The sequence below is a fragment of the Oncorhynchus masou genome, chromosome 24, assembly GCF_036934945.1.
Source record: "Oncorhynchus masou masou isolate Uvic2021 chromosome 24, UVic_Omas_1.1, whole genome shotgun sequence".
NCBI classification, from domain to species: Eukaryota; Metazoa; Chordata; class Actinopteri; order Salmoniformes; family Salmonidae; genus Oncorhynchus; species Oncorhynchus masou.
In genome coordinates this window covers 86,379,352-86,393,395 of record NC_088235.1, presented here as the reverse complement: position 1 = coordinate 86,393,395, position 14,044 = coordinate 86,379,352, and the positions used below count along the sequence as shown (strand labels likewise).

The window sequence follows — 14,044 nt, the reverse complement described above, 5'->3', positions numbered from 1 at the left end:
CTACAGCTTTCAGGGTTATGGCCTGTCTCCTGCTACTGTCCCCAGCTATTGTGCACAGCAGTCTCCTGCCCCTCTCCATGGCAGGCTGGCTGGCTGGTTGGACAGCCTCAGGGCATTGTGAGGAGCTGACAGCCAGGGCCTCTGTGTGCCAGCCAGCTGTATGGAGGAGAGGAGGAGGCAGCAGCACTCTGCCAGGTGCTAGGCAGCAGGCTAGATTCACACTGGTGTGCCTGCCAATGGAGAAGTCAGAAGAATAGATACATCCTGACATTCAATCAATGAGAGGGATTGTCATCAGATGTCTTAGGAGGGTGGTGTTTTAGATAGGGCTGATGATACTGTCATTCTTGTCATTCTATATGGGGATTATTAGGCCTCAGCACTCTATGATATATCTCTCTCATGGTGGGACTGAAATACTGCATTATGTTTTTGAATATCACAGGTTACTGTATTTGGAAAACTGTGCCTTTGAAATTAGATAGAAGAACAGTATTTATGTGAGGTATATTGTGACAAAGGATTCTTCTTAACTTGTTGCTTCACTCCGTTTGAGTACATGATTTTAGCCACCATCATCGCCAACTGTATTGTACTGGCTTTGGAGCAGCACCTGCCTGGAGAGGACAAGACTCCCATGTCCAAGAGACTGGTGAGTCAACCATCTACTAATGCACTGTGTCTTTATTCAGTTATTATCAGTGGGATTCTCTAACCTTACGGAGTCTTATTTAAAAAAACACTAATTACTTCAAAATGTCTTCTTCATGAAGCTTGATATTTATTTAAAACGTGAAATGTTCTCCAAAGATTAAGTGGGTAGTTGCAGCAAAACGAGAACACAAAATCTTGTTTTATTTCTTTATAGTACATTGTTAGCTTAGAAATGAGTATTTTGTGGAAGGCATGTCCCATATCTCTGAGTTACTGTGTGCTGTTGCTGCATTGTTTATTCATGAATTCTGATTTCAGTATACTCATTAAACCAGGACCCAACCGGGCTGTATCCTCTCAGTTCCCTACTGTCTGTGAATGCCCAACACAGAACAGTACAAATAACTGTGTACTACTGTGACATTTATTATAAACCGGGTAGTTTGGGTCCTGGATGGTGATTTGCTGAAATAGCTTTCAGGCGTGTGTATATTTGACAATATGTAATTGGTATGATGCAAAAATACTTGTTTACTGTTTTATTTATGTTGGTAACCAGTTGATAATAGCTATAAGGCACCTCTGGGGTTTGTGGTATATGGCCAATATAACACACACCCCTTAGGCCTTATTGCTTAAATATAACCTGCCTATGGGTGTTTTGGCAAGTCACAGTTATCACCTCTAGCTTGTTAGTAGCTCGTTAGTTTTACAGTTGTGTTTTACAGCTTCCTCCAGTAGAGTAAGAAACTAGCTGGATTAATTGGTTCTCATTCTATAGCTATTAGAGCCACAGCCCTCTTCTATATTATCATGCTAAGTGCATCTGAGCGCATGAGAGTGCTTACCTACCCGCTGAGAGAAAGTGTAATTAATCCTTTTCTGAGCATGTGTAAGGGTTAGAGAGAAGCTCTTGGCAAGGGCAAACAGCAATGACTAGAATATTATTGTTTGTTATGTAGTACCTATATTCAATAGGGTTATAGTAGACACATCTCCTTTTTCACAGATTTCAGTTTTTTTCTAGTGTGAAAGTGTTTTTTAAGTGTGATAAATATGTTCACACACACAATACTGTTATTGTATAAGCCTCTGTTCTGTGACCTTTCATCTTAACATGGCCATTTTGTGCTCTATTTGTCTGATGTGTCCGTTTTTAATTCACAGGAAAAGACAGAGCCTTACTTCATTGGGATGTTCTGCTTTGAAGCTGGGATTAAGGTTGTGGCGTTGGGATTTGTATTCCATAAAGGATCCTACTTGAGGAACGGCTGGAACGTCATGGACTTCATTGTGGTTCTGAGTGGGTGAGTACCCTGGCCACTGAGACACTACAGGACTACTACTGCTGTATTACATTCTGTATTGCATTCTGTATTGCATTCTGTATTACATTCTCCTGTTTTGACACCCTGTTTATGGCTGCTTTCTCAAATAAGACAGTTGTATTGCACTTGCACTAGCCTAGTTCATAAAATATATATATATTGTTAAATTTATTGAATGTTCGTCGATGTACTGGTGTGTTTAATCAACTATTTTATATGTATTAGACTTTATCAGATGGATGGTTATCTGCTGTTAATTTCCTGGAAGGAGTTGAATACATTTCTGAGGCAAATATCGTGGCACATCTTCTCAGTTCTGATGCCAAGCACAAAAAACACTGTCCATATGGAATAATCCAATTTTGCGGAGGCAAAGCTTTAGGGCTCTTGGTGTCGTCCACTAAAATAACACATAAGATTGCAGTTTACCTTTTACAAACAAGGAAAGGAATGAACTGTCTCGACTCCTGGAGCAAATTATTGCAGTGGTCAATGGAAAGGTTACTGTAGGTTATTTGCAGAGTGGCTTTTGATTTACAATACAATACCTAAAAGGGGTAAGGGATTCTCTTGAAAGGCTGAGGTATGGAGGACAAAGACAGTTTATGTTCATAACAGCACTGCCTGTTAAAAACAGGGGGGGGGGGGCAACGCTGGTTCACTTCTGCTCCAAATCAAATAGAAATACACACATACGTTCACAGATTAAATATTAATCCATTCCAAAGTGCAAAAGTACAAAGTGTGGCAAGGCTCTTGCAGAATTGTACATGTTTCTCTGCGTTTCCTTATTAATGGGTGCAGCCTCACAGTGCTGAATGAGACCCAGCCGTCTGCTTAAAGGAGGAGAGGAAAAGAAGGAGAGGAGAGAGGGATGAGGTGGTGAGAGAGGGGTGTCAGACTGGGGCTGTAGAGCTCATTTTGGCATATTTAACAAAAGGCTTGTAACTTAGAATGAATTTGTAGCACACGATAGGTCCAATGAATAAGTCCTATGAGTTATTTTCAGAATAACCAGAGCATATAACCAGCACTCTATTATGGTCAGTAAAAATGTAAATAGGCTCTAATGTTGGAGCGTATGTACAGTACTAGAATCAAAAGAATCAAAGTATGTATTGTAACAGTGTCACGTCTTCTAGGAGTAGTGGGTTTGGAGTCGGGCGCAGAGAGCAGAGGGTTCGGACAACCATATTTTCTTCTGGTACAAAAGGTCACGCCAAAACACTAGGCACATAGCACTGACCGGCCCAAACACAGGACCCAAACAGTCTGGAAAAAATAGAATAAAAATGCACATCCACAAACGAACAGAGGAACAATCCTGCACAAACATAGGCGGGTCTAACAGGCTTAAATAGACATAAATCAAGAAACAAAATAAGAGACAGGTGCAACCAATAAGACCAAACGAACAGAAAAGGAAAAAGGGATCGGTGGTGGCTAGTAGACCGAAGACGACGACTGCCGAGTGCCGCCCGAACAGGCAGGGGAGCCCCCTTCGGTGGGAGTCGTGACACACTGTGAGCAGAGCCCATCTGCTACTGCCTAATATGACAGGCTTGTGCTATAACACACTCCACATATGGCTAAAATCACACTCTTAACATGAAATGTCCCTTGCCTCCTTCCCTCTGTGCTCCATTGGAAGATCCAGCAGACCAACTTTAGTAGAACACCAGAAAACAGGTCCCAGCCGGCTCTCGCGAGAGGACTTCCCTGCCATAGTCAATGTAGTCTGGAGCCTCCCGCGGCCATTTTTGAAAATAGGCCTCCTCGCCACTGGAAAGTCATCCCCTGAGCCAAACTGGTGCTCTGTGGTCATTTGAACCGGTCATGGCCTTTAAGGTATTAAACATAACAGTGTTGTGTCTGACCTACAGCAGGATTCAGAGTAATCACTCAGCGGGAAACTCTGGATCTTTCTGATGAGGCTTGAAATATGCTCTCTGGTTTCGAAGATCAGTGAAATACGCTTTTATGATTTTCTCATATCCACGGGGCAGAGAGTAACAGTGTTATAGTGATCAGATGTTAGGTGGCTCATTTCTGTGATGCCGTGTCCTTAAAGCTCTGATAATGTCTCCTCAACCACACTGCCCTTGACCCCCTCCTCACCCCTCCTCCACTCATCCCTCCTCTCTGGCTGTGTGTCGTGATGTGTGTGTAGATGGTTGTGAGTGGAGATGTTAGACTTGTCAGATAATCCCAGCCAGGTGAGAGGAGGGTGGTCTGGCTATAGCTATTCTCTCTCTCTGCATTAATTACCGCACCACAGCCCAAATTAAAGATTGAATTAAAACACAGCAAGGAGCAGATAATTCAAATTGATTGGTTTACTCCGGTTCACTTTCTCTGTAGACTCCATCTCATCTGGCCTCATTTCCCCCTTAAATGACCTGTCGTGTCTAACCTTTGAGATACATGATTAACACTCTACTCAGACATTTGTCTTCTCACACTGTGTATATTGACATCTTCCTTTTCAGGCTTTGCTGAACATTACATTATTTTCAGGGATAGAGTTGAAGTCGGAAGTTTACATCCACCTTAGCCAAATACATTTAAATTTAAATACATTAAATTCCTGACATTTAATCCTAATAAAAATTCCCTATCTTAGGTCAGTGAGGATCACCACTTTATTTTAAGAATGTGAAATGTCAGAATAATAGTAGAGAGAATGATTTATTTCAGCTTTTATTTCTTACATCACATTCCCAGTGGGTCAGAAGTTTACATACACTCAATTAGTATTTGGTAGCATTGCATTTAAATTGTTGAATTTAAGTCAAACGTTTTGGGTAGCCTTCCACAAGCTTCCCACAATACATTGTGTGAATTTTGGCCCATTCCTCCTGACAGAGCTGGTGTAACTCAGTCAGGTTTGTAGGCCTCCTTGCTCGCACACGTTTTTTCAGTTCTGCCCACAAATGTTCTATGGGATTGAGGTCAGGGCTTTGTGATGGCCACTCCAATACCTTGACTTTGTTGTCCTTAAGCCATTTTGCAACAACTTTGGAAGTATGCTTGGGGTCATTGTCAATTTGGAAGACCCATTTGCGACCAAGCTTTTCCTTCCTCATGAATCCTTCCCATCTATTTTGTGAAGTGCACCAGTCCCTCCTGCAGCAAAGCACCCTCACAACATGATCCTGCTACCTCCGTGCTTCACAGTTGGGATGGTGTTCTTCGGCTTGCAAGCCTCCCCCTTTTTCCTTTTTATGAGTGCATTCATATAAACTTCCAACTTCAACTGTATGTGCCGGATGAGTGCATTCCAGACTCTTGATACTTGATAGACCAATATCTTGTACTTTTAATGTCAGACAATAGTAATGTAATAAAATTCATATAGTGTGGGGGGGAGCAGTCTGCTTCTCAGATCATTTCGCCAAATTCCTCAAGTTGCTTGGCTTACCAGGCATACTGTTAGATGACTGTTTTTGGCAGTAGTTTCTTACCTCACCTGTCAGTGACTGGCTCTTGCCAACTGATCTCAGCTTCCAGATGTGACATTCTTGCGTTTCTTTGGCTTTTATTACTCTTGGTGAACCCTTTCCACTTTCCAGCACTGACCACTAGACAGGTTGACATCTGTGTCATATTTTCTCCACTTTGAATGTACAGAGAGAGTTGAATGATTCATGGACCTGGATGGTAGAAGACATCTGCTTTCTGACTGATAGTAAATCTGGGCACATATCAGCTTCCAGTCAAGCATGACATCAGTCAAGGAAGTCATCAGGTCTGGCATACAGCATGATCAGTGTATTTCACATGAAATGGTCCACAGCATGAATACAGTATGCCCCAATCTCATTCTGAAAACATCCCCCTCTGTGGGGGATTTGATGTAGTCTGGAGGTAATTTGCTTGTAGGTTTCATTGGATTCATTTTGAGTATAATGAAGTGAGGTTGAGATGTTTTTGTTGCTTTATTATTGTTCTGTCCACGGCAACCGTAATGTAATGCAATGAATTTTGCTCCCGCTGTTGTTCTCTCTCACAGACAATCACACTCACAATTCCGGCAGGGGTTTGCAACCTTGTTAAGAAATGAGTGAAGATGATGAGATTTGGTGGTAATAGGGGATGAGTCCTCAGTATCCATTCGTTATTAATTAACAGATGTGCAGACAGCGGTCAGAGGGAAAAGGAACGGTCTAAGGACTCAACATTATATTTCTCTGCAACTTAAAGGATTTTACAGTATTGCTATTCTCTGCTGTAGCCTAAATGTATTTCCTTACGAGTTAAGTGAAAGAGAAAGGGATTTTGTGCGTTCACTTGTGTTTACATGCAGATGTGAGAGATATCTCCAACTGTACTCAAATGTCTTCCCACTGGGCACACCATGTCATTTCAACGTGGAAATGTGGGGAATTTTTGGTTGAGATGTTGATAAATGGGATTTCAACCTTTATTCATCCACTCAACAAGACAGACAGAAGTGTATTGAATTCCCAAAGCGTTATCACTGCACTTTCAACCATTTAAAAGCACAACAAAGTTCAAATGAGAATACAATGTGAGATATTTTGTATTTATGTTATCACTGTGCTTCATCTAATTGCACAACTAAATGACCTGGATTGTAGTTGGGATTACATTAAAAGTACATAGTGCAAGTGATCAAGGCTGTTTGAGATACTGCACAGATATTTATATTGTGAAGATCTCCACAGACCTGCAACCTTTGCATGCTATCTTGAACATGTATGCTTTCTATGATTACATAAGAAGTTGCAGTAATCTCTATGTGGCCATGGATGAGATACACATTTTAAGGTTGACTAAAAACTGTTACATTAGTTTGTAAGATAGCCTTAACTTTAGGCTATTTACTGTATTACAAAAGTCATATTGAATAGTGTTCATGTTGACAATGCAACCAAATATCAACATTTAGAGATGTATCTAATGCTTGGATAGTATCATCTGAGCCAATGGCTTAATCCTATTCTTTAACTTTATTTTTGGTTTAGTTAAGACTGAAGTTAATAGGCTATTTACTGTATCGCAAAAGTGATATTGAATTGTGTTTGGTTGTCAATGCAACCAAATATTGACATGTGAAGGAGATATAAACTACTGGTCAAAAGTTTTAGAACACCTACTCATTCAAGGGTTTCTCTTTATTTTTTTATATTTTCTACATTATATAATAATAGTGAAGACATTAAAACTATGAAGTAACACATATGGAATCGTGTAGTAACCAACAAGGTGCTAAACAAATCTAAATATATTTTGTATATGAGATTCTTCAAATAGCCACCCTTTGCCTTGATGACAGCTTTGCACATTCTCTCAAACAGTTTCACCTGGAATGCTTTTCCAAGGAGTTCCCACATATGCTGAGCACTTATTGGCTGCTTTTCCTTCACACTGCGGTCCAACTCATCCAAAACAATATCAATTTGGTTGAGGTCGGGGGATTGTGGAGACCAGGTCATCTGATGCAGCACTCCATCCCTCTCCTTCTTGGGAAAATAGCCCTTACACAGCCTGGAGGTGTGTTGGGTCATTGTCCTGTTGAAAAACAAAAGAGCGGGCCAAACAAGATGGCATGGCATATCGCTGCAGAATGCTGTGGTAGCCATGCTGGTTAAGTGAGCCTTGAATTCTTATTAACAAGTCACAGACAGTGGCACCAGCAATGCACCCCCACACCATCACACCTCCTCCTCCATGCTTCATGGTGGGAAACACACTGAGACCATCCGTTCACCTACTCTGCGTCTCACAAAGACACGGCGGTTGGAACAAAAATCTCAAATTTGAACTCATCAGACCATAGGACAGACATTCACCGGTATAATGTCCATTGCTCATGCTTCTTGGCACAAGCAATTCTCTTCTTCTTATTGATGTCATGTAGTAGTGACTTCTTTGCCGCAATTCGACCATGAAGACCTGATTCACACAGTCTCCTCTGAACAGTTGATGTTGAGATGTTTCTGTTACTTGAACTCTGTCAAGCATTTATTTGGGCTGCAGTTTCTGAGGCTGGTAAATCTAATGAACTTATCCTCTGCAGCAGAGGTAACTCTGGGTTTTCCATTCCTGTGGTGGTCCACATGAGAGCCAGTTTCATCATAGCGCTTGGTGGTTTTTGCAACTGCACTTGAAGAAACTTTCAAAGTTCTTGACTTTAACCGTGTTGACTGACCTTCATGTCTTAAAGTAATGATGGACTGTTATTTATCTTTGCTTTGAGCTGTTCTTGCCATAATATGGACTTGGTCTTGTACCAAATAGAGCTATGTTCTGTAACCTCCCCCACCATACCAAGGTCACAACACAACTGATTGGCTCAAATGCATTAAGAAGGCACACCTGTTAATTTAAATGCATTCCAGGTGACTACTTCATGAAGCTGGTTGAGAGAATGCCAAGAGTGTGCAAAGCTGTCATCTAGGCAAAGGGTGACTCTTAGAATAATCTCAAATATAAAATATTTGGAGTTGATTAACACTTTTTTAGTTACTACAAAAAGTTAAAGAATTTAATGAAGTTAAAGAAAGGGACTAAAATCTAACTTTAAATGCACTTTAAATAAAGTTTGATTGGATTTAGTCTTATTCTTTAACTTAAATTTTTGGTTGAAATGGAGATGTGAATCCAACATTCAGTATTATCTTTAAGATTACATTTGACATCAATCAAAGATTGAAACCTTAGGCTTATATGTATTGTGTATTTTTAGTTGAAATTAAACAATAGCTGTTGGTTGATAACTTCGCAAATGCTACATAGGCATAAATAGTATTATGAGTGATATATGACTTAGAGAGAGTATGGTTACATTTCATTTGCTATGTTAAACCTATCCTTTGGAATGAATTCAATAGCAACAGTGAATCTATTAAGAGATCTCTCAATAATAGTTCTGACAATAGCACATTGGTTATAGTCATTGACACATATCAAAGCTAAGCAACGCTGATTTTGGTTTAAATCCCGCTGATAGTGGATATAAAGTTGAAGATCTGACGTTGTTTTAAAGGAACAAATTCAACATATTTTATACAAGATTTGTCTATGATGGTTACCATGATGATACGTGGTTGAAATTTCCCCCTGAAAACAACAATTGAGGACTTTTTGCAAATTCAATGTGCACAACATGACCAAAAGTATGTGGACACATGTGTTCGTCGAACATCTCATTCCAAAATCATGGGCATTAATATGGAGTTTGTCCCCCTTTGCTGCTATATATTGTTGCACTCCTCTGGGAAGGCTTTCCACTAGATGTTGGAACATTGCTGCGTGGACTTCCATTCAGCCACAAGAGCACTCGTGAGGTTGGCCGCTGATGTTGGGCAATTAGGCCTGGCTCGCAGTCGGCGTTCCAATTCATCCCAAAGGTGTTCGATGGGGATGAGGTCAGGGCTCTGTGCAAGCCAGTCAATTTCTTCCACACAAACCATTTCTATATGAACCTTGCTTTTTGCACAGGGGCATTGTCATGCTGAAACAGGAAAGGGCCTTTCCCCCAAACCATGAAAAACAGCCTCACTCCATTCTTCCTCCTCCACCTAACTGTCAGATGGTGAAGCGTCATTCATCACTCCAGAGAACGGGTTTCCACTGCACCAGAATCCAATGACGGCGAGCATTACACCACTCCAGCCGATGCTTGTCATTGCCCATGGTGATCTTAGGCTTGTGTGCGGCTGCTTATTCATGGAAACCCATTTTAAGAAGCTCCTGACGAATGTTTTTTGTGCTGACAATTTTTACGCGCTAAGCGCTTCAGCACTCCCATTCTGTAAGCGTGTGTGGCCTATCACTTTGCGGCTGAGTTGTTGTTGCTCTGAGACGTTTCCACTTCACAATAACAGAACTTCCAGTTGACCGCGACAGCTATCTCTAGCTGGGTAAAAAATTGATGAAATGACTTGTTGGAAAGGTAGCATCTTAGGACAGTGCCACGTTAAAAGTCACTGACCTCTTCAGTAAGGCCATTTTACTGTCATTGTTTGTCTATGGAGATTGCATGGCGGTGTGCTCGATTTTATACACCTGTCAGCAATGGATGTGCCTGAAATAGCCAAATCCACTAATTTGGTATGTTCACATACTTTTGCATATATAGTGTATTTTCCACATACTGTAGATCCACGTCATAACATGTTGCAAATTACATTGAAACAACATTGATTCAACCAGTTTGTACCCAGTGGGATGTGTGTTTGTGTAAGCTTAATACAAGGTAAACACAGGAAGTACAGATTTGCCTACCACACTATAGCAGTAGATTAAAAAAGACCTGATTAATGCAGTGAATGTGAGTGGGAGGGTAAATGGATTGCCAATCAAGCCTAACGCCTGTTATCGGCCAGCTGTGGACTGTAGTGATTTAAATGCAAATACAATGTTGCTAATCTTAGGCCTGGTTACAAGTGGAAACGTCCCCAGCACCATGTAGAAGAGAAGACAAGAATCCCCCCATGCGTAATGGTATTAATTGGCACCTTGGTCCTGGTGGCATGCAGCCCCTCTATTAGACTGAGAACACAAGACACTGAGCTCCTCCCTTACAGGCCTCACTGTGACAATGGCACTGCTCTGTGTGTCACTGCTCTGTGTCACAGTGCCGTGTCACACTCACACTGGAAAGAGTGAGTTCATCCATATAATTTACAGTATTTAATTGTGTCTGATTACATCCATTTCTGTAACCTTGACTTAAGCTTCAGATTACTAGAATAATTGCTAGATTTAAGATCTACAGATGCCAGAATACATTTACATTTACATTTAAGTCATTTAGCAGACGCTCTTATCCAGAGCGACTTACAAATTGGTGAATTCACCTTCTGACATCCAGTGGAACAGCCACTTTACAATAGTGCATCTAAATCATTTAAGGGGGGGGGTGAGAAGGATTACTTTATCCTATCCTAGGTATTCATTGAAGAGGTGGGGTTTCAGGTGTCTCCGGAAGGTGGTGATTGACTCCGCTGTCCTGGCGTCGTGAGGGAGTTTGTTCCACCATTGGGGGGCCAGAGCAGTGAACAGTACACTGACAATATTTTGCGAAAGCAGCGGCTACTTTTCCTGGGGTCCACACAAAACATAAAACATGACACAATACATTAATAGACAAGAACAACTCAAGGACAGAACTACATCCATTTCAAAAAGGCACAAGTAGCCTACATATCAGTACATACACACAAACTATCGAGGTCAAATAGGGGAGAGTCATTGTGCTTTGAGGTGTTGCTTCATCCTTTTTTTAAACCAGGTTTGCTGTTCATTTGAGCAATATGAGATGGAAGGGAGTTCCATGCAATAATGGCTCTACAGTATATAATACTGTACGCTTTCTTGATTTTTTTTCTGCATTTGGGGACTGTGAAAAGACCCCTGGTGGCATTTCTGGTGGGGTAAGTGTGTGTGTCAGAGCTGTGTGTAAGTCAGTGGCGGTTGGTGCCGTTTAAGATGAGGGAGGATGCTACATATTTTTTATGAACATGGCCTTATTTCTATTACAGCATATTGGATGACTGTCATTCATATTCCATTCACCTAGCTCAATGCAACATCGGTTAGGCTACTACATGATACTCAAATTTCCCTGTACCCATCATGAGGTTGCTACAACCTAGCCTACGAAGGAAAATTTACAAAAGTAGGTGCACAGGTCGAGAGAACTTTGAGTAATCAAGATGACAGACAGTGACAAATTCAATACCACATTGCACACTCTTGCCTGAATCTAGCTGACCTAGGGTATAATCATTAGTCCAACAACATTAGTCCAAGAGTTTCTAATTTAGGTATGTTTATCCCTGTTGTGTTTTTCAGCCGAATCGGTGCTATGAATACACACCTGATCACATGCAAACACAGTTCACTTTCATACGACACACATACAAACAGCTTGTTGTATTTATAATTCCTTCCTGCATATATCTGGAAGGCAGGGTAGTCTAGTGGTTAGAGCGTTGAACTAGTAACCGGAAAGTTGCAAGTACAAAACCCCAAGCTGACAAGGTACAAATCTGTCATTCTCCCCCTGAACAGGCAGTTAACCCACTGTTCCTACGCCATCATTGAAAAAAATAATTTGTTCTTAACTGACTTGCCTAGTTAAATAAAGTTAAAATTTAAAAAAAATAAAAAATCTATGCACTCTCCTCCTCTGACCATTTCCCTTCGCTTGTGGACTTCAGTGCAGAACACATTGCTCTATATGCCTTAGCTAGACATTTTGTTCTACCTCCCACACATGCAGTGATCTCACCTGGTTTAAATGTTGTCTCTAGAGACAAAACCTCTCTCATCGTCACTCAATCCCTAGGTTTACCTCCACTGTATTCACATTTTACCATACCCTTGTCGGAAAATTATGCCTTGAATCTATTCTTCCACGCACAGAAACCTGCTCATTTTACTCTCTGTTCCGAACGCACTAGACGACCAGTTCTTATAGCCTTTAGCCGTACCCTTATCCCACTCCTCCTCTGTTCCTCTGGTGATGTGGAGGTTAATCTAGGCCCTGCAACGTCTATCTCCACTCCCATTCCCTAGGCGCTCTCATTTGTTGACTTCTGTAACCGTAAAAGCCTTGGTTTCATGCATGTTAACATTAGAAGCCTCCTCCCTAAGTTTGTTTTATTCACTGCTCTAGCACACTCTGCCAACCCGGATGTCCGGATGTCTTAGCTGTGTCCGAATCCGGGCTTAGGAAGGCCACCAAAAATGCTGAAATTTCCATCCCTAACTATAACATTTTCCGACAAGTTAGAACTTCCGAAGGGGGTGAAGTTGCAATCTACTGCAGAGATAGCCTGCAGAGTTCTGTCATACTATCCAGGTCTGTGCACAAACAATTCAAGCTTCTACTTCTAAAAATCCACCTTTCCAGAAACAAGTCTCTCACCGTTGCCACTTGTTAAAGACCACCTTCTGCCCCCAGCTGTGCCCTGGACACCATATGCAAATTAATTTCCACCCATCTATCTTCAGGCCTCGTACTGTTAGGTGACCTAAACTGGGACATGCTTAACACCCCGGCCGTCCTTGTGGAGTTTGGAGTGTGACTGTTTGAGGTTGTGGACAGTTGTCTTTTATACTGATAACAAGTTCAAACAGGTGCCATTAATACAGGTAACGAGTGGAGGACAGAGGAGCCTCTTAAAGAGGAAGTTACAGGTCTGTGAGAGCCAGAAATCTTGCTTGTTTGTAGGTGACCAAATACTTATTTTCCACCATAATTTGCAAATAAATTCATTAAAAATCCTACAATGTGATTTTATGGATTTTCTTTTCTTATTTTATCGGTCATATTTGAAGTGTACCTATGATGAAAATTACAGGCCTCTCTCATCTCTTTAAATGGGAGAACTATACTCTTTAAGTATAGTTTTATCTAAAACTTTTTAATGTTTCATTATTTTTATGAAATTCACTGAGAAGCATGATCCTCCTCTTCCTCCTCTGGGGAGGCCCCAGTGGTGTAACTTGACTATGCAAACAATTTTGAATTTTCAACACTAATGTTTCTTATAAAAAGAAGATGATGCAGTCAGTCTCTCCTCAACTCTTAGCCAAGAGAGACCGTCATGCATAGTATTTATATCAGCATTATAATTACAATGAAGAGCAAGACGTGCCGCTCTGTTCGGGGCCAGCTGCAGCTTTACTAGGTCTTTCCTTGCAGCACTCGACCACACGACTGGACAATAATCAAGATAATACAAAAGTGTCTTGCTTTTTGGAGCATGTCTTTGTTACGGACAACCCACTCCCCATCTTTACAACCATTGAATCTATACTGAACAAAATTATGAACGCAACACGCAACAATTTCAAACATTTAGCTTAGTTACAGTTCGTATGAGGAAATCAATGAATTTAAATAAATAAATCCACGGGATCCAATCAGAATTATTTTTTCCCCACAAAAGGGCTTTAATTCCCCTCCTCTGCTAAAATATATGTTATTAAAGTGACCATACATAATGTGTCCATAAAGAACACATACTTTTGGCTACTCACCGTTGCTCAGCATTGGGGGAAAATATGGAAGACATTTTACC

At 41.0% G+C, this 14,044-nt stretch overlaps 1 protein-coding gene across 1 annotated transcript in view; it reads left to right on the top strand.

Annotated features, from left to right (window-relative positions):
- The window catches only part of LOC135512905 (probable voltage-dependent R-type calcium channel subunit alpha-1E), a 165,294-nt gene that overhangs the window by 57,728 nt on the left and 93,522 nt on the right, over window positions 1-14,044 (top strand). The window contains exons 3-4 of the mRNA XM_064935404.1: window positions 547-652; window positions 1,822-1,961. Coding sequence (XP_064791476.1) covers window positions 547-652; window positions 1,822-1,961 — 246 coding nt within the window. The remainder of the gene's footprint in view (window positions 1-546; window positions 653-1,821; window positions 1,962-14,044) is intronic.